We start from the raw sequence: 27,320 nt of genomic DNA on the forward strand, positions 1-27,320 counted from the left end.
TCTCATCTATTTAAGGAATTAAACATATTAACAGTGTATACATATGTATTTTCGTTGAATTACGATATCTTTCATATTTCCATGTACCTTTTTCCATACTTTATACAAGACAAGGTGATTTTCTTTGAAAAATCTTCTATGTAACAAAAATTCAACAAATACGTTTACGAATGATCAAGTATATACGGTAAGTGACAATGTATTAAATGCTCTTCACCGAGATAAAATTAAACATATATAAATTTATTTTAAAATTATAGCCTCTCTTTAAGGCTGCGAAATTTTCACACTTTCTATATCCAAATCATATTAAAGAATTTGGCATAACTGCACGTAGTTATAACAATATAAATGTACAAATACCCGCAAAATATAACTGTAATGAGCTTTTCAGTTCTCTTTATTACTTTTGAAATCACAAAAAAAATCATACACAACAAAATGAAATAATTCAATACTTACATCTGACCAGGATAATGAACTTGCAATGCTCCGACCCCACCCGGAAGAACCAGTATCATAGAGAGGTTTCCATGACAAATAATCCAATGGACCGCTTCCTCCCAACCTTCTCTCCAGGCTTCCTTCATTTCGAAGAATTTGTTTACCTAAAACTCCATCATATCTATAACAAAAAAAAAAACAAATAATGCATCTTAAATTATTTATTAAACGAAACTACAATTCTAAAGAAGTAAGACACTATTATTTTCTGGCTTAGGTCAAACTTTTCTCCTAAAATATTACTATACCTATTCTAACCTATAGAAAAAGAAAACCATAAAGGTAGACAAATAACAACTGTTTACGGGGATTTAAAATAACTAATGAGTAGAAGATGTTAAGTAGTTTTTAAAATTATTAAGTTAATGTTCTATTTGCTTCACTTCAAGTCTCCGAGAATTTGTCTATGTTCTGTTGTACTCGAGAAGTTTCACCGCGAACGTTCAAAATGCTAATTTGTATTTTAATTCTCTAAATCTCCCACAACCACTAATGAAGAGAAGCAATCCAGCATTGGCTCATAACTGGATTGGAACAATTACAGAATAATCTGTAACACTATATTCTGTGCAACACTACTGAAAATGAATAAAAACTTACAATTAAAATATCTAGAAGTATTAATAAACGCAAAAACAATGAATATTATGAAAATTACACCCATTACCGAAGTTGCGAAAGTCTCTCTTTTTTCGAGACTTTTAAAATTTACAAATGAAATGAAATTATTAAGTTTAACATCCTATGCTTATGTCCTGTAGGCTAAGATGGATGATTACGGCAAGTAGATAATAATGGAAGAATTGGTAGAATGAGAAAGTGGGAGGAAACGGGTACCCTAAGAAAGCCACGGACACGATGATGTCTACTACAAACTTCTTAGCCGGAGCAGGGACCCCACGCACCAGAGGTAAGTACTCTACCACTGAACCACCGTGTTTTGAAATTTAGAAAACTCTGTAATGGCAGTTGATATTGAAATTCAGTTTCCCCCTCACGAAAACGCTGGAGCACTGAAGCCATCATAGCTCAACAGCCCATAAAAACAACATCACGGTAATTACGGTTTCCTTGCACACACATTTTGGTCCCCACCATTATCACAATTTAGGAAAAAAAAGGCTAAATAAACAATGAATGAAATCAAGAAAGGATACTGTTTAATACAGACATTAATGACAAATATTCCGTTTGTGAAAATAATATAATAAATAAATCAGCACATTGTATTTTGAAGCGGTGTCACATTACAAGATCAATTTTCAAAGAACTAACGATCATGCCACTAGTAAAGTGATAAATAAATTGTGCCTGGATAAATTTCTAATTATGTTTTTTATACTAATTTGAGGGTGATGAATCCAATTGAACTATTTTTAAACAGCCGTTCGTGGGGTAACGAGAAAAATAACATCAAAGTTCGGGTCGTTGAAGTACCGAATACGGTATGCCATGGTAAAAGTGAACATGCTTCGTTACATTCCTAATTGTATTTTTCATACTAATTTGTGCTACGCCTTTACCTCTCTACTTTGGCCTAAAATCTGATCACCGAGAGGTAAACACACATGTAATAACGAAAGAAAAGATATATCTATAGGGTATCCCAATTGAATCTCCCTATTTTATTTCTGTATTTCTCCCACGATATTTGAGATATCCAAATGGACTAAAATACACTAAGAAGGTACACTCATTTAGTTTGTATACTAATATCAAGAAAGTCAGAACACTTCAACATGTGCCCTAGCAGTCACACGAAGGATATCCAGGCGATGGTCAAGTTCCAGCTATGTGTGTTGAAGCATTTCAGGAGTGACGGTCGCAACAGCGTCCTGAATGCGCGCACGAAGTTCGCGAATATTCGCTACTTTTGTCGCATACATCCTGTCCTTGACATACCCACAAGAAGAAGTCCGGAGGTGTCATGTCAGGCGACCACCATACTACCTGCGCTTTTTCTGCGTTGGTCGCCATTTCACTGTTCCTGCTGCCACCACCACATCTGGCGAAATTTTTGGAATCAACAAATTTCTAACAAAACTCTGGTGTTTCTTCTACTCTATTACATCTGGAGAACAAAGAAATACTCATACATTAATTTACCACCACGAAATGAAAATAGGACGATTCAATTGGGACTGCTTTTAAATTTATAGGTTGTGTAATATTAGAAGAACGAAGTAGTTGATTCATGTAAAAACGAAGAAAGTAAACCAAGAAAAGAAAAAATCCTTATGACAATAACCATACAGCTACTTATTGCAAGCTCTTACCTTGAGTACGGGCCACCTAACTCAGTCTGGTGCTGTGCTCACTTATTAACACATGTAACCAATTATCATTATAAAAGAAAGAAAAAAAAAACTCAAATGATGTTGATAAATATTAACGAAACAGGATATATATACATAGTGTTGTAAAAATGGCGCCCACGGACCACAGAGCACTACTCTACAGGTCAAAATAAAGCGAAAATGTTATATGGTGATATGTCATCCGCGGCCTCCTTCAGCCGCTATGAGGAATCAAAATTTCACAATATAGCAACGTCGCAGATTAACTTGGAGCCATTAGCATTACTGCACGAATACAAACACTTGAAAATCGATTCCTACACTAATAAGTGATTCTAGTGTCAATCCATACCGACTTCAGCTGCCATCTGGAAAAAAATGATATAACTATTTGACAGATTGGTAGATTTAATCTATAGTTCTTTATTTGCGACGTTGCCACATAATGCAATTTATGTCTCCAAAAGAAGACTCGAAAGTTGAATATATATATATATATCTTTATTTTGACTCTGTGGTCCGTGGGCGCCGAAACCTAAGCACAAAATAACTACAATATTTTTTTCACTCGACTTTCATCCGACATTTTTAAGTTATGACTTACTTGAAGTTCCGATTAATTGTCGGCGGGTAAAGCACTGAAATGACGCACTTGCGCACCTATGTTGGTCCATAATTGTTTCTGTGTGAGGGTTCATTTCTCAAAGTTTTTGATGTTGTTTCTTAACACCTTGTATACAATAATAGAACAGGTTAATGCACACAATGTGAAATTACTATCAAGTAGATAGAACTGCCTGTAAAGCAAATATTACGTATAAAAAGAAGTTCATTATTGAAATACAATTACTTTTATCTAACAGAAAAACTCACCTCGGAAAGGTATCAACATTTTCTGGCTTAGAAACTTGCTTAATGCTCTCTGTATCCAGTGAAAGGGTTGAAAGGTTATCTGTAACAGCAGAAGCTATATCCCTGTCCATGTAAACATAATCTCCAGATTCCATCATGTTGGGCATTTCTCGAAACGATCGATCATCCATCTTTGCCTGAGGAAGGTGACTGCAAAAATAAAAATTACGTCAGGCGTAATGAGAGAAGCACAAATTTACAATACGTACAGCCATGTAAAAATCCAATCACTTCTCCCTCAAAACCTTTTAATCTCAAATGTAGTCATAGTATTTTAATTAAGGCGTTTGAAATAAAAGTATGAGAAAGTGAAGAACAAAAAGAGATTTAGTATTAATTTAATAAAACTGACACTACTATGTCTATATAATTATCCGATATAATTTCAAGAACTCTAACATTTACTTCATCTATCACGATGTACGTTGAAAAAACTTACGCTAAGAACTCATATCTCATATAAGAGCTCAATATTAAATGCACAGAAACTGTGACACTTTTACAGGAAAACGAAGTATAACCAATATCTAGAAATAATTCGCGTAACTAATCTGTCCAAAACAAGAACACAAAAAATGTAAATTAAAAGACGATGAGCATTCGCTGTAAAATAGACACTTACAGTATGTTCGCTGTCCAGTTAACATTCCTACCAATGGATGAATTAACTAACTAACTAACTAACTCTATGGCCTATGGAACCCATAGGCCTATGGAGGTTCAATGCCGCGTTCCGCTGACTTCTATCCTTAGCTAACTGCATCAGGTTTCTACTTTGTATTCCAATCTCTGCGAGATCCATCTTAATATTGTCCTCCCATCTGCGCCTAGGTCTTCCTAATGGTCGTTTTCCGATTGGTCTTCCAGTCAAGACTTTGTAAGCGTTTCTATTTTCGTCCATTCTAGCTACATGACCCGCCCACCTAAGCCTCCTAGACTTGACGACCCTAACAATGTTGGGTAAACCATATAACTTATGTAGTTCCTCGTTATGAAGTTTCCGCCATTCCCCATTCCCGTTCCTCTTGGGTCCGAATATTCGTCTCAGGATCTTGTTCTCAAATACTTTCGGTCTATGTTCTTCCCTCAGAGTAAGTGACCATGTTTCGCAGCCATACAGAACAACAGGCATGATTATAGTTTTGTATATTTTAAGCTTCAAATTCCTCGACAGAATTCTCGACGACAAGAGATTTTGAACCGAATAGTAACACGAATATCAATGGATGAATAAACATGCATAAAAAAAGTATCAGTTTTATTGCTAAACATATTGATATTATTTCCCTTATGCATGAGAACATCAAGCATTTCAAAGTGAGTTAACTAAATACTTAGTTTATAAAAGGAGATTCCTTTATTTTACAAATCATAGGCGGCATTATGGATCAATTATTGTATAAGAATTCCAATTAGTGTTTCGTGTAAAACATTGGCTGCCAACCTGGTGGAGCAAGCTACTGACAGAAATAAACTCTGGAATTATGAATAAAGCACCGTTTATACTTTAGCTTAGCAAACTTCACATATGTTTAACATTCTGTCTTCGACATGGGAAGAAGCGGCGTGTAAAGTGTAGGGTTTACAAACGGGCGCCAGATAAGTAAGATTGGAAATCACTGGTGTAAAACAACTATTGAAAGTATGTTAAAAAGTTGTATCGTGAGGAAAATGAAAGCATGAAATATTAGCTTGTGGATATTTATAACAAGCCAATAAGTAGTAGAAAATCTATCGAATGCATCATGTTATTTACAAGAGGCAGTTTCGGCTATCAAGAAAAGTTTCATAATACTGGGTTTATACTGTTTTCTTTTTCAAAAAGAAAGTTAAAAAAATTAAAGAAAGCAGCTTTATTGATAATAATATCAAGTTATTTGTTCATATTTTTATTAGCAGAAGTAATATTTTTGCTTTGGTATTTCTGTACCTCAACGACGGATGTCACGTGATGTAATAAATTTTCTGTTGATGTTTCAAGAAAGAGTAGCTGAGGAAGATAGGAATTCCCATTGAAAATTTCCGTATGACCGACTTATATCAAGATTAGTCCAAGTGAATATTATTCAGTAGCTATTTAGAAGGAGGAAAGCAGTATTCTAGTACAAAGGCAAAAGAGTAAGAACATTCGTTTTGAAGATGCACGGCTGTTATAGCCGATCAGAAGGATAAGCACTAACAGAATGATACAGCATTTGGAGAATAGCTGTGAAGAATACGGAATGAAAATAGTTGCTAGAACGACGGACGTAACAGCGAAGGAAGGGAAATTGCGTGAAGCGTGAAAAAAGTAGAACAGGTGATTAGCCTGGGGTACCACTGTCACTAATGGTAAAAATATTAGCGGGAATCAAAAATCAGGAAAAGAATCGGGAAAGAAGCTTTTAGGGGTAAAGAAAATTATGTGCTGTGGGTCGCTACACAAGTTAAGAAAAACAGTTGTGTGACTTTGCGTCAAAAATTGTTTCTTAACTGCCTGTATTTCGAAATCTTGTGGATGCCATCGTCTGGTCATTTGAGGATACGAGCCCTACAGCTTAAATTCTTATTTACATTCTTGAAGAACAAATTAATGGATCACTATTAGGAAACTATTAGAAAACTAGTAAGTAGAAAAGAAGGAACGAAAAGAGTGCTCACCTCATGTGTAATTAACTTTTATTTACTAAATTTCTTCTGCCATACTATTTGATTCTGAGGTATTATTATATATTATAAATGTATTAATAAAGTCTGAGAAATGGGGTTCAGAATACATGTACAACCTCTTTATTTCACGTAATATGAACTTTTAATGAATTTCAATACCGAAACACAGCAGCGGTATATCACACATTTAATAAACAGTTAACCAAACCACACAGAATTATTTACAATAAATACTTCTCATCATCTTCTCTAACTACAATAAGCTTGAATTTACATATTATATAATTCATACATATTCTTGAACCATCTCTTATATCGGAAGTAATTATTTGTTTTTGCCTCCCGATATTTACTAATTAAGAGTCAAAAATATGTAATTCCATAGTAACTTGTAAAATCTGAAGACGACGACCCCATTTTCCAAGGTACTCGGTTTTATGATACTCATGACATGCATATGTATTCTACACTACAAGTTTGAAACCTTAAGGTATGATCTGGAGTTTACAATAGAATTAAACTTCACATCACATCACGGTTGGCTGGTTTAAACCAGCTTTTCTTTTTTTCAGAAAAACCAACTAGTAAAAAAGCGTATCGTATGAACTTTATGCTGAAGTTTCCACATATCAAACCATCTACATTAGTTTTATCTCCCTTTCACCTTTTAATCAATGCGTCCCATGTTCAATTCTCGGTCGAACTACAATTCTTCCTTCTTCAAGTGTAAATCAAGTAGCGATTCGGATGTCACTTTAAGCGAATGTCTTTTCCTTGATAACCTCAGTATTACATAAGGATGTGAAGCCTAAACATACGAAACGAAATCAAATTGTATATTTCTGCTTGCCTGCATGCCTGTTGTTTTATATATATATATATATATATATATATATATATATATATATATATATATATATATATATATATATATATATATATATATATATATATATATATATAAAGCCAAGGTTGCTTAAATATATTGGTAGAAATTGGCAAAATTTATCGACTGTCTACGTACTTTCCAACATTAGCTTGCACTGGACTTTGTTTTAATTTTATTGAATGATATCTACATACTAAATTTGTAATTTAATACCTCAGTTTTAGCGTACTGATTATTATATTTTGATCTTGTTTTACATATAAAGCAATAATAGGATTTTCCCGTTATTGCTTTGCATTTAAAGTAATAACAGGATTTTCCTGGTGGCTAAGGCGGAGTTTCCCGATTTAAAAAACTTATTGACCGGGCTTCTTTAAGCTTATGTGACCCCTTCCAGCATAAACCCGTTGTTGCCTAGTAACACCAAGGCAAAACCAACTTATTTCTGTCCATATGTAATATAAATATATAGAATAAATTATTTGAACCAGAAAAACTGGCTTTAAACAAAAACGGGTTTTTAGGTTTTTCAAAAACAACCATGTTTTTTTTTTTTTTCCAACCCTGCATCACATTATGTTTTAATTCTACAAATTAAGTGTACAACTACAGAAATGTACTTAAGTCCCTTCTGACCAAGTGGCTAACGCGCATGCATTCTGTGCACGTGGTTTTAGGTTCGATTCCAAGTGTAAATACTAAGGTTCGGATAAAAACTCAAATAGTAGTAGGGATCTTTATATAAGCAGTAGGGTTTGTATCACAGAACACCAATACTGAAAAATGTTAAGAAACTACAATAATAAACAATAAAATCTACCTCACTCAAAAAAAAAAAAAAATGTTATTTATGATAAATCTAAACGTTTATTTTATAATTATTATCATATTCTGTGTTCGTACGAATAGAATTCATTGCTGTATAATCCTCTTTCTTAAGGTACAACACAAATGAAAGATACAATGAAATATCATGAATTTATTTATTTATGAAGTTTAAAAGTCTCTCACATTTTCAGTACCTTATAACAGGGTTGGCTGATTTAAACCAGCTGGTTATATATATATATATATATTTATAAAGGTTTAAACCAAAAAACGAAACATGTTCGTAAAAATGTGTGTTCGTAAAATCTTGATGATCGCATTTATGGCCAATTGGTCCCTGTTTCGAGTTCAAATGGAGGACAATTTCTCTGGGATGTAAGTCGAGAAGCTGTTTGGATTCTGCTTTAAACTTATGTGACCCCTTTCTGCATAACCCGATTGTTGCATAATAACACCAAGGCGAAACAAACTTATTTCTGTCCATATGTGATACAAATATATAGAGCAAATTATTTAAACAAAACAAAAAAAAAAAAAAAAAAAAAAAAAAAAAAAACGTTTAAACCGAAAAAACATGGTTTAAACAAAAAAAACGGGTTTTTTGTTTTTTTTAAATAAAAACCATGGTTTTTGCCAACCCTGCCTTATACTCATATCATTCCGCAAATTTACGAATTTTTTGGTGCTTCAAAAAATCTTTATAATAAAATTTTCAACGAGCTATATTTTAATATAGGGGTTGTGTATTAAAAAGAGATGGAAGTTAAAACCAAACGAAGAAGTAAAACAGAAGGACCTCGTATGGTTCTGCAAGTTTAATTTTCTTGACTAAAATAATTACATTCATTTCACTACAATGCAAGATAGAAAGAACAAATGTGGCAGTTCGTTCGACCAGTAAATATATTTAAGTTGTTATTGTGCAGAAAATTATGGATAATGGCTGTTGGTAGGGTAGAAGGTAACTAGTCTTTAGAGACTGGAAGAACGCACAGAAACTGGTTATTCCGCTAGTAGATCAACCATCTAGTACAAAAAAGTTTGGGCCGTAAGTCACCGCCAATTCAGATTCTTCTATGTAATAACATCTTCGTATTCTACCTCCAAGTACTTAACACAACATCTGAAACAATACTAAACGTGTCTACCGTTTGTTCGGGGAGGGTTCCTCTGCTGAATTACGAGCGGCCTGTATGTTCTCCTTCACATATCATCATTCAAATGATCTGGATACTGAGGGAGGGAGGATTCAAGAGTCGAACCCTGTTTCACACCTTGACCACATAAATTAAAATGAATGTAACTGTGTTTTTCACATTTAACTCTTCTTAGGCCGCTGCCCCGATTTTGATGATTTTTGATAAACGAACAGCCTGACTTTTTTTTTCTCACTTTTCTGGTAAGAGGGGGGCATGTAAATATAACCGAAAACGAGCGATATTATTGTTCACTCCATAGTTTTCGGGGTCACTGAGATGAATACTGACAGTTCCGATGAGTCCAAATTTATCTCCAATGCTTATCCAAAGGGGAGGGGGGAAGTGGAGGGGTTCAAACATTTTCCACAAACTTATTCTCCCCGTACCAAGAACGGATATATCAGCTAGTATACAACTATACAAAGGAAAAAAATACCCCTTTGTGGTTAGATGGTTAGTTTTCTCGCCTATTGTGTGAAAGATCCTGGTTTCATCCCAGTTAGTGCATGTTTGAATTCCACATTAAATTGTATGTTTAGATTTAAATAACCTCGCTGGTGAAAAGACTTAAAAAGTACACAACCAAAAAAATAATACAAATTTTCTACTTACATGCGTTTTGTAGAATTTCCAGCCATTTTGTTTCCGTAAGTTCCCTCTTTTAAATGCTTCTATGCTTGATGGAAATCCATAATTATTTACAAAGAGAATGCAAATGCTAGATATTGCTGAATGGAAGGAATACACCTAAAAACAATACACACAAATATATATGGTACTAAATGACAATGACAAATTCATCAAGAAAATTAAGTGAAAAGAAAGAAGTTATTAAATTAAACTCAGGAATGGTTCTAAATATTTATTAATGTCGAAATTTTTAATGTGGACCCCACCTTCGTTAGCTTTTACATAAACATACACTGCTGTTTCAATCATCTCATCACTTTATAAAATAAAGAAAAAGAATTGCTTAACATTGGTATGGTTAAGTTTACCTGTTAACATTCTGAAAACAAAATACATACCATACCATATTCGTAATAAACCCATTTGAGATCGTTTCTGCTAAAACTACGAATGGATTCAAGTGGATATTGCATTAACCACAGTTTAAGGAATCTTCTGAGATCGAAAATTTTCAAGTTAGACTCATCAGTTATTACGAATTACAAATGGAAGTGACAAACCACTTGCAAATAAAATGAAATCTTTTATTAGGTATAGCCTGAATGAAAGATGACGCGCGAAAACAGATGAAGGGCAGGGGGTTACAGCTTTGAAAGGGACACTAAACTAAAATCAACTCAACTCAACTCTAAAAAGACAGATGAGGGCGTTATCCAAAGTTGCTCAGTAATATAATATTATCTTCAAATGATAAGAAACCCTCATTTTACCTCGAAACTTAAAAAGAGAAGTGACGAATTTTTTACATTTTATTTATAAATTTCCATTTTGTGATGAGGATATTCACAATTTGAGTTTCAAATGAGATACTGGGTTCTAAAAAAGTTACATGTCCATTCGAACAGCTTTTGAGAAGGAATAAAACAACTATACGGCTATGATAGGATTCCATGCAAACCAGGGTTGTGACAAACCCAGTTTTATTTAATTTCCAACTCTGTGGATTTTATTGAGTAAAACTGCGTTTTTTTAATTTGTACGTATATTTAAAGGCATATTCCTACTTAAAATACAATTTAAGTATCCATATTCCATTGCATACATGAAACCTATGAATTCCCTTTTTGCGGCGGATCATTTCTGGCACAGGTTCCTAGTTCGATCCCAGCTCCAGCCAAGTAGGTTTTGTGGTGGACAAACACCGTGTGCAAGGGTTTTCTCGGGGTTCTCCCATTCCTTTCCACTTTCGTCATTCCACCATTATAATCGATCTAATCATCACTGTTTTCCTTAGCTTCAGTGCAAAATCATGACACATTGAATTAATAATAATAATAATAATAATAATAATAATAATAATAATAATAATAATAATAATAATAATAATAATAATAATAATAATAAAGCAAATCTGTGAAGCCCCATCCGCGTTTCGTGGGACGCACTTTGTGCCATTGACACTCGCTCATATTTCGATTTCTAGAAAGAAGTATACAATTTTCTGGAGTAACAAAGAGGTGGGTAATTCTATATAATATAGAATAGAAAAAAAAATCCTATATTATGTAGAATAGGATCAAAATCTCCTTTTACACTCAGGATTTAAATCCCTGAGCTAGTCGTAGTCGTTCTGACTGCGCCAGGCAAATATTGGGTTATACTTCAAGTTCAGGAAAAAGTTACTTTATTAAATGGATTATTTGAAAATAAGTTCTTTTGGAAAAACTGAAATGTTGGAAATGGATTTTCTTTTTTTTTTTTTAAAAAAAAAAAATCATTTCCAGTTCCCAATCTCCTTTCTTACATTAATTTTCCGATTTATAGGATCAATGTAGCACATGACAATTGTACAATATGTCATATACTACATCAGATAAACAATAATAATTCCGGAGTTCCACGATCTGATCGCTATTAGTCAGGGTTTGAAAAAAACCCGGGTATTTTTTAAAACACCCAACCAACCTGGGCCCATGTGAATTTTTTCGGGTTTATTTTTTTTTCGAAATATTTCAATGTCTTTGAGGTAAAAATGTTACAATATGATTTACATTTCAAGATAGTCATTGTCACAACTTGCAACAAATTTCTATTCACTGCTGTTTTGAAAAAAATCTATTTTCATTTTGAAATTTTATATTGGATAGCTGAAACAATCTATCTACGAAATTTAGAATATATTGTGCTTCTACCCTCAAAATTTCAACTTAAGTCCGAAAATTGCTCCCTATAGCATGGATACCCGCTATTTTAAATAATGGCCGCCATTTTGAAATTTTATGCCGCCAAAATTTGTACAGCTAATTTAGTCTCTCTTGATTCTTCTTTGAAAATTTCAACTTGAAAGACCGAAAACTGCCCATTGTAGCGTCGATATCCGCTATTTTGAAAAAAAGAAAAAGGGCGCCATTTTGTAATTTACGTGGGTATGCCGCCAAAATCTATACAGAAAATTTAGAGTATCTCCAACTTGTATCCTGAAAATTTAAAAGACCGAAAGTTGAACACTGTGTGGTACAGGCAGACAAACGAGCAAATCGAATGTAGATCGAGTCATCCCAGGATCCTCAGTGACGTTCGCCAAATATGAATACCAAATACGTGGTAATATATTTAGTGCATGGCTCGTAGCTATATTAATTTAAAATAAAGACATAATCCATTAAAATGTCTAATATGAAATAAATATTTTTCAACGTAAAATAAATGGTTTTATTCTTTTATTGTTGAAGTTCACTTTCGATGCTTTGTGTGTTCAATTACGGGAATTTCCCAAGCACGTGTTGCAAGACGGTTCTTTTCTGAAAACTAATTTAAAATAATTAACAAAGATAGGCCTATAATTCATATTTTATAAAGTAAATGTTTCAAAATATCATAAATGAAATTAAATATCTTCCAGTGTAAAATAGTTTTATTGTTGAAGTATTCACTTCCGATGCTTTGTGCGTTCAATTGCGGGAATTTCCCGAACACTTGTTTCACGACGGGATTTTCCTGAAAATGTAGCTTGTTTTACTGTACATCGAAACTTCCATTAATACTGAAGTTTGAATTCAGCACTTAAAATAGTAAGCTTTATGTAGTCTTGGGAGCTCCGAGCATTAAGCTTCTAAATTTTGACAAGAATTTTTACGCTATTGCTGGTGTTGATTCTACAGAATGCTTATTTGAAGGGTAGCAACAAATGGCTGAACTAAACTGTTGTTGTTCGGAAACTAAAGTTTACTGAATACTTTTGTTACCATCAAAGGTAAGAAATAATACTAATAGTTTTACTAATGTATTTACATATCTATTATTAGATCTAGTACCGGCACCTATGACCTTAAACCCGTCAACGTATGTGAGATAACGTCCCTCGGCGGCGCCGAGTCAGGAAGCACACTATTAAGAAAGTATTTTCTAAAATATATTATTCTTTACTTCCAATAGACTATGAGCATAATCCACACATTAATTTGTTTTATAATTACCTCAAGCTAAGGTGAGTTTTTTTATTCATTCATTCAGTGTGAAAGCATATAATTCGCCCAAAGAAAGTTCAAAATCTGATAAAAATAACTTTCAATGTGATCACCTTAGTTGTACCAATAATATACCAACAAAAAGGTCAAAAACCCAGGAGGGTTTTTTTCAGGTGGGTCCAACCCGAAAATACCCGCTGGATTTTTTCGGGCTGGGCCACTTGGGCAAACCCTTCTATTAGTATTAAGATAAAGGTATAGCTATATTTAGTAACTGCCCTTTTTAAGTGAAGTGTTTTTGATGTGTAATTAACTGACACATTAAGAAAACAATGTCTTATTATTTGTTAGTACTAATACTGACTATGTACTACAGAAACAAATGGAATGTAGCTGCGCCGTAGACAATATCATTTTACACGGGATACCGTTATCATAACTCACTTATGTGCTTTCGATTTCGAGACATTTTGAAAATCGACATTTATTTTCGCGTTTCTAGACGGCTAAAAACGAAAAGCACTAGGTGGCTTGTGATAACGGTACCTCACGCAAAATAATATTGTCTAGGGCGCTCTTCTTCCACATTTCAATTATCTTTTATCTACTTGAAGATATTACATAATTACTGTAAAATTAGCGGTATTTAAATTTCGCCGGGATGAGGCCTCTTAACGCTATCACAAACAACACGCAACGTCGGTTTAAATATGAAGAAAGAAATTGTGGAAAATGCCCTCCTTTTCTCTTTAAACCGGGACTCGAAAACATTTGAGATACGGGTCCACTCATTTTTCATGAGTTTATATAGCAATTTTCATCTTTCCAATTTGACAGGAACGTGAGCCACTTAATTTTTCGCATATATTTTGACTCTCCGCACACCCTCTCAGAATATACGATTTTAATCAAAGTAACACAAAAGCCGATGTATGTGATAACTACATCCAAAAATTTGTTTCAAACCATTTACTAGTTTCCTGGTGATGCGATCACAAGTAAGATACTTTTTTTTAAATAATAGATTATTACAGTTGAAAACTGTTACAGCGAATTTGATCAAGCGCTAATGCATGAAACTCAAAGACTTTTTTAAAAATATATTCTGATCTGGTGACGATCTCTTGATTTTAAGCAATTCTGAAACTAGGCATGCACAGCGAAACACGACTGAAGAAAGTAATTATAATCACAGTAAAATTATTATTTCAATCCAAGTTTTGAAGTAATTTTTTTTTTTTGGGGGGGGGGGGAGTATTCTGGGTTTTACTGCTCCACACACAATAAATAAATAAAACAGTGGGGACTTCTGGGCAACGATAGAGATGCAAACGAAAAATAATATCTAACTGAACTCTCAATCTCAAATTTTTAGAGACATGTACTCTTTTGGTTGGCCCCTCCTCAACTGTATTGTGTTTTTCAGATGTAAAGCATCACGGGCAGTAGCCAATGCTGTGTGATATTCCGCGCGGTGTTGCCGGATTTCGGACTCCCCTTTCCCTTCTCGCTCTTCCTCTAGTTGAGATTATTACACATACATTGGCAACATTATTCACAATGTAAATATACTATTCCAGCAAGCTCAAAGATTTTGGCTGTGTATCCTAGAAGTATATATAGCAACTGAATAACCTACCTATTAACTTATTCCAGTGGAACTGCTAAACGTTCGTCTTCAACACTACTTTCACTATCGTCTATGTCAATTAATATTTCGCCATTGTCTGAATCTGACTCTTGTAAATTTTTTATTATGAGTTCCAAAAATTGTAAACACAAAAAATAATTCTTCGAGCTTCACTTCGTAGCACTTTTTTTTTTTTTTTTAAAAAAAAAAGAAAATTCCGCACTTGTACTCGGTTTCCTTAAAGACATTGTCAACTATAATCTTGGAGAACAAATGAACTACCACGAAAGAAAGCAACCTAGACACTGATGAATTCTGTTTATGCTAGAAGAAGAGAAGTTGCGTTCCTACACACACAATCAGCTCCAGTCTGTTCCTATAATAACATACTCTTATACTTGATGTAGGTCTCACAACAATCCATCTGATTCGTAAGCAACACGATATGGTCGAGTTTGTTTTGGGTTACAATAATTTATGACACCACTCAGACGCCTGGTGCTTTTGCATCCCTGCTAGAGGAGTAAAGAAGGAGTACGTAATTGGCCACACATACGTAAGGTATTAAAACGAAGAAAAAAAAATCATACTGCGTTTCTTCTGTCGAATAAGGAAGAATCTTGCATGAAGGCAATTTCAAGACAATATTACGAATGTCCCATACCTTCTGTTCTGTTCTTCCACATGAGCTCCCGCCGGGAATCGAATATATATATATATATATATATATATATATATATATATATATATATATATATATATATATATATGAATCAAATTGCAGAGGCTTGTTATTTAATTCGATCGCTTACTATTCTCAAGGGTGTAGAAACGGGGGAAAAGAGGGCCTTGACTTTCCAAACTATTTCCAGCCCCGAAATGAGGTTCATCTAGTATATGTTTAGTAAACTTATTTAATAGTTAATGGAAATTAGGAACGTTTATAACAAAATAAGATTTTTAAAAAAAGAAAAAAAGAAAACATCATCAATACAGTTTCTGTACCTAATTACAAGGACGCTGATTTCTCTGTAAATTGGGGGGGGGGGGGGGTGCATTCAGATGCAGAAAGCATATATGATGATTTTAAGACAAATTGCATTCAAATTATGCCTAATATTGCACATTTACAAATAAAATGAGGGGCCCTGGCTCCCTCAGTCCCCCCAGGATCTCTCACTACTATATTATTGCATAATAATATCTGAGTTGATATTTTTTCGAGATTTTTCCTTTTAGTATTTTAACCTACATAAACACAAAGTCGGATAAACAGACTGCTAGAAACAGAGTTTGTTTTCTTATGAATAGCTTATTGATTTATCTCTTACAATCCGCTTTTTAACTTCAGTACTGTCAAGATCCGTCTTTTGTTAAGGTAGCATCGAGAAAACATAATATGTGTATAGTATGCATGGTGAGTTAAAATGCTTTCATATTCTGAAAGAGAGGTCATTTGTTCTGTTTTTAATGTGTGAAAAGCTTTCCTTCCCCTGAAAGTAATGTTCCCCTAGAACAGCCTGTTGGTTACACCCCTGATTATCCTTTAATAAAAGTTGAGTTCCATTTCCAAATCGAAGAAAAATCCACTGGAAATTAGACGGGACTCAACGCTCGTTTTACTAATTGTTTCATATGGAAACCTTTCAAAGCGTGTATCATGACAACCAGTTGTCATAAAAAGATGTAGTTTTCACGTATGTGTTCGTAATTCTTTTCTCTACTTCGTAAAGTGAGCAGTTAATGTGCTAATACAATATTTCTAATAAGCGCCTCTGCTATTGTCAAGATTCGCAGTAGCGCGAGAAGTCAGCGTGCAGAACTGCTTGTCGCGAATTGTCAACACCGCTCAAAGCCAATTGGACGCCGCGTAAAGCCAACTCAAGGCCATGCCGCTTCTCATCTGAAATCTGCTGTAATTAACGATGCACGCTTAGAGAATCATTTAAAAAGCCACAAAAGTTAAACAAAAATATTTTTTTAATTTGAACACCTATTCTCATTCTGCATGTAATTAACATCCGGCGTTATTCCAAATTTATGGGTGGATAAATGTGTAAAATCTATGGAAGAAGTGTCATTTGATTTCACAATAAGATCACGTAAGTAATGAAAATAATCGGAATCTTAGTTCTCACATGTATAAATAAAAAATCAAGAGTATAGTCTTTACCACATCATACTCAAAAGGAATCGTGATGAAAAGGCGATGTACAAAGTGATCATGCAAGTGTCGCAGTGTTGTATGTTCTACACAAAGTGTTTTTCCAATGTTTATACTCACTGTCCCTGAGGCACTTGCTTGCTACGGACCAATAACGGAGCGGCTACCCACGCTGTGCTCCTTCTTTGACTCGGCTACATAAATAAATTCGTACTTGTTAATAGCTTCCCAGCATAGGCTGGTTCGTATTAACAGTTGCAGTTTACGTAGAAATAGATTTGTAAAATTTAGAAAAGTGTTAAATGCTATTTTCGAAGACCGATTTTTAAAAATGGAAGATGAAATAAAATATTTGAGTTTTACGTCCCATGATTACGCCGGCTAGGCTAAAGGAGACGGTCATGATGCGTAATAAGTGAAATGAAGAAAGTGGGAGAAAACGGAAAACCCCGAGGAAACCCACAGATACAATGTTTGTCCACCACAAAGTTCAGCTAGCGCGAGCTGGGATCTAACCAAGGACCCCATGCATCAGAGATGAACGCTCTACCACTGAGCCACCGCAGCTAATAACCAATTTATACGTACTCCAAATACATCGGAAGCTTACTCTTTACGACGACATACATAATTTATAAGGAACTTATGAACAAATAAAGTGCTGTGAAGTCAGTTAAGAAATGCTGCAAAACTGTGTCATACGCAAGGCATGTGCTTTATGCATATGAAGTGTTACCTCACAATCCTCGTTTATGAGTATACTCATCATCGCTGACGCGCCTGCTGCGTTCCTGCGCCCTGACTCGAAAATAGAATTCTTGTTTTTTAGTAGTCGGTTAGTGCTTTTTACATTAGTTTTATGGCATAAATCACCACGCTGTATTTACATCCGTAACTATTAAGCCCTCCTATAGTGAATCTGCACCCAGGAATCCAACTTCTCCCTTAAGAGACACTTTCTAACGTAGTAAGAGTTAATGTCCTGATGAAAGAATTGGATATGGTATGAATGTCATTGTGTTTACTTAAACTGGGACTGCATGGACGTTTTTGTTTTTCAAACACTGTATTTATATTTGGGTTAAGTACCGGAGAGTATGACCAGAAAAATGACATTTACAGAAAAGAAAGGGTGAATTTGATATTTTTCATGAAATTCAAGCTACCGATAATTAAACACCTTTAATGTGATATAGTGAAATATGAAAAGCTGTGTGTTGTAGGTACTACTTTGATTGGAGGCATGCTGACGTGAGACATTAGGGTGTAATGAAGAAATAAGTTCCCCGTATTTAAAGATGGCACAGGTTGATTTGTAGTTTCATAGTTTTTATGGTGTATTTCTGGACGCAGTATTTACACGCAAAACATTAAAGTCATCTTAAAGTGAATGTGCACAGAGAATTATTGAAAAACACTTTCTCAGGTGGTGACAGCGAATATCGTTATAAATTACACAATTTTAACGTTTTTAAGCTTAAAAATACTAGATCTACCAGTCAATTTGCACCATTAATGCCACTCCTCCCTTAAGAAACACATTCCAACGCAATAAGAGTGCATTTCCTGTTACAAGTTAGTAGCCCTATTTTATGAATATTTCTGCACCCATAAAATGGGATAGCACCTAACATCCTACTATTATTATGAAATGCTAAAAGTATACGTGATAATTTATCAAACTGAATAACCTTCGAACTTATTGCCAAATAGGAATGCCTACACATGGTTAATATTTATTATACCAATACTGAAGGCTGGCTTTCCAACACTTGACTATATTTGTTGACATAATATATTTTTCCGCAAATGCTACAGATTTGAGTTTGTGCTAAACTGGGTAATTATCTAATCATAAATACAAAAATCGAACTTACATTGTTTGGTGTTATGTAATCTTAAGTCCAACGACCTCATGCAATATTTTCACTGCAAAGATGCCTGAATCATATCACACATAATATTGCATAGTTTCTGTGTTTACTTTACCATTAATACGGCTTATAGGTGGTAATTTGTACATGTAAACTAAAATAGAACAAATTCTTCGACCTTCTTCAACCGGAAGTGAGCCTGGTCACACTGATTTCCTCTACAACCACAACACCGAATTATGTGCTTTTTACAATAAAATTTTCATGTGTTTTTTCTATTTGTGGTAGGTATTCAATTGCGCATGTTGATGTGTTGGTAAAAGTAGTCCTTTGCTGTAAATAAGGCATTTTAATAGGCTGGTAATAAGAATTTTAAAAAAAGAACAGAAATTCACACAAACATAAAATGGAATTCCTTTTTTTTTTTTCTCTCTCTAAGACACTCTAGGTTGTCATTAGGAGAATGTTTTCTAAAGGATTTGCATTCACTGCAAAGATTTTCTGGAAACAAATGAACGTTGAGAACCGCAATGAAATAGTGTAGTGATTGCTGTTGACACTGTATTATGCAATTTATTAACTGAGTGAATAATAATATTTTATTGAACTAATATGGAGTAGTGTTCGGTTCTACGTATTTCATTTTAACTTAATGACATAAATAATCCAAAAGAAAAAAATGTGAGACGATGTGTATAGTGAGTGTACATTAATAATTCAAGGGTCAGTATGAATGCCGTACACGTATTATATTTGCTCGTTTCTCTGGTACCAATAATTGTCATTAGAATTTTACATTTAATTTTCCGCAATAAGTTCGGGCATCAACGGACGTTTAGTGTAAAGACGCCACCTGTGAAATTAGCTGTGGTAATTGGATCGGGTGGTCATACGTCTGAAATTCTACGTTTGGTGGAAAAACTAGATTTTAAATTATATAGTCCACGACTATATTTAATGGCATCGACGGATAAATCTAGTGAGGTAAAGATACATGCTATAGAAGAAAAGGAAAAACAGGAAAAAGGACATGCAGAAAACTATTCTGTCATTAAAATACCGCGAAGTCGTCAAGTTCATCAGTCGTACGTGACATCAATATTTACAACCTTGTATTCAATTTTTTGGTGCATTCCGCTAATGCTGAAGCAAAGACCAGATATTGTTATTTGTAATGGACCAGGCACTTGTATTCCTATTTGTCTTATAGCATTTATATTGAAGGCTTTGTGGATTAAAAACTGTGTGATAGTGTTTGTTGAAAGTGTATGCAGAGTTAAAACTCTTTCACTGTCAGGAAAAATTTTGCTCTATTTTGCAGATGTGTTTTTTGTGCAGTGGGAAAGTCTTAAGAATATTTGCAGTAGAGCTATTTATATTGGCAGACTGGTTTAATGTTACGCAGATTAAAAGTGTCTATAATTTGATTTGACTTTATTTATTTGCGCTCATTTGACCATACAAAGTACACAAATGGTAATAGTATACATGAGAACCCCCTGATCTGGTTTTCTTCTGTGTTCTATTACCACTTCTACATGAAATACCATAAATTTTCTGCGTAGTGCAATAGTAAGAAGTATCCATGTGCACAAGACATGTGATATGCTTTAAATTCTCTCCCCCCCCCCCTCACACACACACACAGTCATAGATAAAGTACAAAGGCACTAACATGCAGATATAAAGTAAAGGTACGTTCTTTTTTACTTTCGTATCAGTCGATAAGTAAATAAAAGTCGCTTTCTTACCCACTTTGTAAGTTCGTACATACCCAATGAATAATCCCTAAAAGTATGAGCGTCCTGCTGCTTCGGGAACTGATGCTGCTTCATGTATACTATATCCCAAATATAAACAAAGTATAAGCATACGAATATAAAAACTAAAAATTTTACAGTACAAGAAGGGAAAAAGAAAGATTTATTATTTAATCTAATGGTTAAAATATATCTACATACCAAGTTTTATTGCCTTAAGAAATAATAAAGGATTATTCACCTATATACTCATCTACAGAATAATAAGATTTACAAATTAGCATATTTTTAACCTCTCTCAAAAACTTTATATCATCTTTTCTGTATTTCAATTTTCTTGGTACCGGTAATTTAAAATATAGCACCGCAACTCTATAAAATGTAGTTTTTTCAAACATATTTGTTCTGTGTGACGGTATTACAAATTTATCACAGTTTCTAGTTCTATATTCATGTACGTCGGCATGCGTTAAGTAGTTATCTATAAGGTAAGTACCCCAGTGTTCGACCATGCTCCAGTATTCGACATGCGGAAATTAAAACGCATAAAACAAGGTGTTGTGCAAGCTCAGCGGTTCGAGAATACGTTGTGCAACATTGTACACGTCCTGGCGTGGGATGCGTAAATAATACCTGGTTTCGTTAGTCCAGCGTCGTCGGTAATGAAGAGAACATCATTAAAGCGCAAGATTTGACTGTTTCTCTTTGTGTTCTTTAGTCAATTAGTTAGCGGTAAGCATGTAATAGTGACTTCTTTTTCTTTCTGTTAGTATAAGTGTGTGTCATCACTGTCAATAGAATTTTCTGCTATTTACGCATAGTTTAATGTTTTTCAGAGTTAAATACGAAACACAATGACAAACGATGTTATTCACCGTCTGTCGAATATTGGAACACTAATTTATAGCAGTGCTCTAAAGTTCGTCACCTATGTCGATTACTGGGGAAAACCAAATGAAACAAATGGCAAACACCAGTAATCAGGATATGCAGTGAAAATAAGTTCTGTCCAAATTTCAGCCTTCTACGAGACTCGGATCCAATGTTCGACCACCCGTGACGAACACTGGTGTTCTGACCTGTCGAAGACTAGTGATTGTGTTGACCCCTCACAATAATCCCTGATATCATCTGAAAACTATGTAGGTAACCGAAACAGGAACAGGAATTACTGTACAATATAAAAACAACTTTCAAAAATAAATAAATAAAACGCCAAAGGATTTTCCCGATACACGAACAGTGTCGAAATGGGCATATGCAGATCCAATTTGAAGGGTTTAATGCTACAGGGCATAGACTGGACGTCGTTCAGCATAATGCAATTTTAAGTCACAGCTTTTGTTTCCACAGAAAATGCAAATTCCTCCGTGAACACATACTCCTCCTCAATATAAAGGCTACTACTGTGTTCTCTGACATGGAAAACTGAACCTACATGAAATCTTCCTTTGTATATATATAAAAAGTTAAGACCTTTGATTTAGAGATACAGTACAATACTAGTACAACGAATTTTCCTTAAACTTTCGAATTTTTCATTTTAAAGCTTTCACAATAGTAAATTATTTTCCGGGATTGAAGATCTTTTCGCCAGTCCGAACGTTTCGTTAAATTGACGTTCGTCGTACTGATATTTTCTATATTTGGGCAATGTAAACTTAATGGGAGCTCAGCAACAGTTCGTGGCAACTACTAGCGCATTTTACGTAATCTCATTTCTTGCAGTTAATATGCATAACTAAATGTGATATTTCATTTCTGGGAATTTTTAAAATTTATTAGTGTGTTAGTAATTATTGCGTTGTCTTTCCTGAAATGTCGCGGAAGGACAAAATATATTACAGGTACGCCGAGGACAGCGTAGCAGCAGTCCTAAGTGACGTGGATAGAGGTTTGAGCTATAGGCAGGCGGCAATAAAGCACAATGTACCTCGTGTCATGCTCATGGATAAACATAAAGTTCGGACTCTTTACACAGGGATTGGACCAAGAGGCATCCTGTCACCTGAACAGGAGGAATTGCTGTGTACGTAGGCGAAGACAATGGCTAAAGCGGGATTTCCTGTTTCGAAAGAGAGGTTTCTTGCTATGTTCAAAAGCTTGCCAAAGAGCTAAACGTGGAGTTTTCTGGCAGAAGTCAACCAGGAAGAAAATGGTGTGAGCTGTTCCGTAAAAAACATCCAGAGATTACATTTACGATCAGCCAGAATTCGACTAGTCCTAGATCAGTAACTAGTCAGCAAATACAAAGCTGGTTTAACGAAGTGGAGAAATACTTAAAAGAACATCATCTAATGGAAGTTTTGGAAGAACCTAACCGCGTTTTTAATGCAGATGAAACTTCTTTTTTCCTGAACCCAAAACCAGGGAAGGTGCTTGCTCCAAGAGGAAGCAGGACGGTTTACACTGCAGCAGGGGCAGATGAAAAACTCAATCTAACTGTTCTCGTAACAGCCAATGCAGCAGGGGTTATAGCACCACCAATGATTGTTTACAGATATGCTCGTATTCCTCAGGTGATCGCAGAATCCGTTCCAGAAGGATGGGCTATTGGTAGAAGTCCGAACGGGTGGATGACTTGTGAACTCTTCTTCGAATATATTGCCAACATCTTTTTGCCATGGGCAAGTAGTGAGAATATCCAATTTCCCATAATCTTATTCATCGATGGCCACTCCTTTTACGTATCAATGCATCTGAGTCAGTTTTGCAAAGATAACGGTGTGGAATTAGTTGCCTTGTATCCAAATGCAACACCTTCTACAGCCAATGGATGTTGCAGTATTTCATGGACTAAAATAGGTCTGGCGACAAAAGGTAATAGACTGGCGAATGAAGAATGATGGTCGACAAGTTGAGCAAAACTTCGCTTCACTTCTTAAAGAAACACTCAGTTGTATCACTCCGACCACTGTGCAAAATGGATTCAGAAAATGTGGTTTGGTGCCATGCCTACTGTGAGTGAAGATGAAGACATTCCTGGTTATTCTTGAACAAAAAAAAAAAAAAAAAAGGCAAAGATAAATTAACCGTTCTCAAAGCAAATCAAGGAACCTGATCAGGAGCCGAAGACACCTCGTTATATAACTTATGGCGGGCATCGAACATCACAGCTGAAGAGGTAACTGAGACAGTGACCACAGCAGAAGACGGCACGAGCTCAAGTTTGTCTACTGAGCACCGTATCCAGGATATTCTGCAAAAGGTCAGGAGTCTACACCCATCGACAAGTCAAGGTGAAAGTTGTTCTGCAGATGCATCACCGACCACCGAAAATCAAGGCAAGGACGCAGATCCATCGACAGAACACGATGCATATCAAGGAACTCCTCAAAAAGTCAAGAATATTTAACCATCGACAATTCGAGGTGATGTCACTGAACCTTGTGGAAGTATGAAGGATGCAAGAAGTCAACAACTGTTTTCAAGTTTCTATGTGTTGTGCAGAACATGATGGATGATGGTATTATGGTTATGGGTCTGAAAAGTCACAACACATCAAAAACTGAGTTTATAGTGAATGAGAACGATGTGTCAATGGTAGACTTATAAGACATTTAGTGTATTGTGGAACTTAAAGAAATAATCAAACGAGGGGAGAGAATTATATACGTTTGAAAACCCTCTGCCGGTCAAAGAGTTTTAAGATATGACTTACGTTCTTACATTTATTTTTTAACTGTTTTCATGGAACATTAACTTCAGTATTAAAATACATCACTATCATTTCTGTTCATTGAAAACAATTTCTCTGAGGAGTTTTAATTAACTGGTTCATATGTTAAGCTAGCTTAAGTTAAAAATCAATTATAAAAATATCCATTCAGGTACAAATAAGCCTCAAATGCTCTAATACTAAAATGTTTCTTTCTGTTTTGGACAAGATTTTATGCCTGTTATATATATCCATGATTTGATTTTATTTCCTTAAGATTGATGTTCTTTTTTCATAAACTAGAACAGGGTGTCGATTACTGGTACTGGAACATGTCGAATACTGGTGTTGTCGACTTCTAGGGGTGTCGAATAATGGTGAATGTTCAACATGTAAAAAACAATATTTTTTGTTCATTAATTTTTATGAAACTAAATGTTTTTTATTTGAAAACTGTTCACAACATTGTGAACTCTATAACATTCTTTCTTTTGTTACTAATCTCTTTGTAATATCCTATATAAAAAATAAATACTGTCATTTTCATCACTAAGCGGTCGATTACTGGGGCATTTACCTTATTTTTTCTGACTAATTTTAATACCTCATATATATACAAACTCGACATCGTTAGCAATCTGAGTTCACGAAATTTACTTCTACAACTACCGTACTACGAAAATGGGAATGTGTAATGATACGAATTATTTTCTTTTGTAATCTAAATATTGTAAATAAATCATTAGTGTCACCCAGAAGTCAATACCGTACTGTACTCGGGAATAAAATGATGCATAATATAATGAAATTAAAGTGTCTAGGTTAAGAACAGAGGAAAGTGTATAAGCCACTTAAACAATAGAAGATAAATTTTGGCATAAATTGTTTATATGATATTTCCATTTAAGTTTGTCGTCTAGGTTTAATCCTAAGAATTTCGTATTTGAAACACATTATTATTATTAATTCTAAACGAAGGTTTAATTGATGATGAATTAGTTGGGGGGAAAATATAAACATTTGGTTTTTTCATTGTTAATAATTAAGTTACTGTGTTGTAACCAAGTTTCTAGCTCTCTTCCGGTTATATTTACATTATTTTGCAACTCAGTTAAATTACTTCCTTTTACAAGTAAATTTGTGACATCTGCATACAGAAATGACTTACCATGAGTGATATAAAGTAGTAGATCATTAACATATAAAAGAAATAATATTGGTCCTAAGACTGATCCTTGAGGAACTACTATGTTAACCATAGAAGGTGTTGATCTGTGAGTTTCGATATACAAGTTGTCTTCATTAATGAAATTTACCTCTACAAATTGTTGTCTGTTTGTAAGGTAAGTTTGAAACCATTGGTTAGCAACACCTCGTATTCCATATGCATTTAATTTACTTAAGAGTAACGAATGGTTGACACAGTCGAAAGCTATACTTAAGGCACAAAATATAGATATTGGGTATGATTTACTTTCTATTGAGTCTACTACCTCTTGGAAGAAATGAAGGGCAGCTGTTGATGTGGATCTATTTTTAAGAAAACCATCTTGCGAGTCAGATAAAACACTGTTACGTTCCAAATGCGTAATTAATCTGTTTTTCATTATGGATTCTATAATTTTCGAAAATTTAGAGGAGAGAGCTATTGGTCTGTAATTTTCGCATTTCCTTTTGTCACCCTTTTTGTTTAATGGTTTTATAAGGGCCCATTTCAGGCTGTCTGGGAATATACCTCGTAAGAATGAGTCATTAGTTATGTGAGACAGAGGCTATGCGATTGCGTGGATACATCTTTTGATTATAAATTCCGGAATGTCATCTGTTCCTCTTGATATTCCATATTTAAAATTCCTTACTAATATTATTTCAGAAGGATTTGTTAGAACTATAAATAGAGAACTACTTATTTGATTAATTTGATTAGGGTTATTCTAGAGATGCAAGGCCTCGGAAAAAAACGTTTTTTTTAAAAAAAATAACTTTTTTCTGCTTCGCTTTTTTGCTTGGGAAATTTTGGGCTTTTTTAAAAATTCTGCTTTAAATTGATAAAGCAGACTTTGTTTCGCTTCTCTATAACACAAAAAGTCATTTAATTAGTGGTTGATGCCGATAATAATATAAAAACTCGAAAATAAACAATGAATTTCGAAAAGATTTTCAAACAATTTTACTTCAACATATTTACATTATGAATTCCAAAGGATTAACCAATGTATATAATAAAAAACAATAACCTCCTATATACAAAAGCAAGCAGAGTTGGCAAGAACCAGGGTTGTTTCTGAAAATGCCAAAAACCCGTTTTTGGGGGGAGTTTAAACCAGGTTTTTTTGATTTAGATATTTTGCTTTATGTATTTATATTACATATTCACAGAAATAAGTTTGTTTCGCCTTGGTGCTATTATGCAACAACGGGGTTATGCTGGAAGAGGTCCCATAAGCTTAAAGAAGTCCTGTCAGTAAATTTCTTAAATTGAGAAACTCCGGCCTAGCCATCGGGAAAATTCCGTCATTATTTTAAATGTAAAACAATAACGGGAAAATCCTGTTATTGCTTTCCATGTAAAATTTAAAGGTCAACGTATCATAATCAGTACGCTAAAGCTGAGGTATTGAATTACGAATTTAGTATGTAGATATCATTGAAAGTCCAATCCAAGCTAATGTTGGAAGCTACGAAGGCAATCGATAAATTTTGCCAATTTCTATCAATATATTTAAGCAACCTTGGCTTCTTTATACAACAATAGGCATGTAGAAATATATAATTTGGTTTCCTTTCTTATGTTTGGGCTTAACATCCTTACGTAATACCGAGGTTATCAAGGAGAAGACTTTCGCTTAAAGTGACATC

The 27,320-nt window shown here is 34.4% G+C and overlaps 3 protein-coding genes across 6 annotated transcripts in view; 2 read left to right on the forward strand and 1 right to left on the reverse strand.

The window, feature by feature from the left end:
- LOC145694550 (uncharacterized) overlaps nt 1-19,410 on the reverse strand; it is a 78,680-nt gene extending 59,270 nt beyond the window's left edge. For 2 of the 4 annotated variants that reach the window (XM_081770884.1, XM_081770875.1), the window contains exons 1-4: nt 19,047-19,410; nt 9,891-10,025; nt 3,675-3,863; nt 463-625 (exon numbers count right to left, since the gene is read on the reverse strand). In XM_081770884.1, coding sequence (XP_081627010.1) covers nt 463-625; nt 3,675-3,863; nt 9,891-9,916 — 378 coding nt within the window. In that variant the 5' untranslated portion in view covers nt 9,917-10,025; nt 19,047-19,410. The remainder of the gene's footprint in view (nt 1-462; nt 626-3,674; nt 3,864-9,890; nt 10,026-19,046) is intronic. The other 2 variants (XM_081770901.1, XM_081770893.1) reach the window with 2 other exon arrangements.
- Nucleotides 19,411-19,566: 156 nt separating this feature from the next.
- Alg14 (ALG14, UDP-N-acetylglucosaminyltransferase subunit) lies at nt 19,567-20,470 on the forward strand. Its single transcript, XM_081770914.1, has one exon. The coding sequence runs from the start codon at nt 19,773-19,775 to the stop codon at nt 20,436-20,438; it is 666 nt and encodes a 221-aa protein (XP_081627040.1). The 5' UTR covers nt 19,567-19,772; the 3' UTR covers nt 20,439-20,470.
- A 2,630-nt stretch (nt 20,471-23,100) lies between these two features.
- On the forward strand, nt 23,101-23,649 carry LOC145678949 (uncharacterized). The gene has a single exon (XM_081749558.1). The coding sequence runs from the start codon at nt 23,101-23,103 to the stop codon at nt 23,647-23,649; it is 549 nt and encodes a 182-aa protein (XP_081605684.1).
- Nucleotides 23,650-27,320: the final 3,671 nt, after the last annotated feature.

Source organism: Thermobia domestica, chromosome 1, assembly GCF_964235325.1.
Source record: "Thermobia domestica chromosome 1, izTheDome1.hap1.1, whole genome shotgun sequence".
NCBI classification, from domain to species: Eukaryota; Metazoa; Arthropoda; class Insecta; order Zygentoma; family Lepismatidae; genus Thermobia; species Thermobia domestica.

Excerpts from the sequence above, each read along its gene's own strand:
- LOC145678949 (XM_081749558.1), top strand. The coding sequence starts at position 23,101 with ATGGAAGTTTTGGAAGAACCTAACCGCGTTTTTAATGCAGATGAAACT.
- Alg14 (XM_081770914.1), top strand. The coding sequence starts at position 19,773 with ATGAATGCCGTACACGTATTATATTTGCTCGTTTCTCTGGTACCAATA.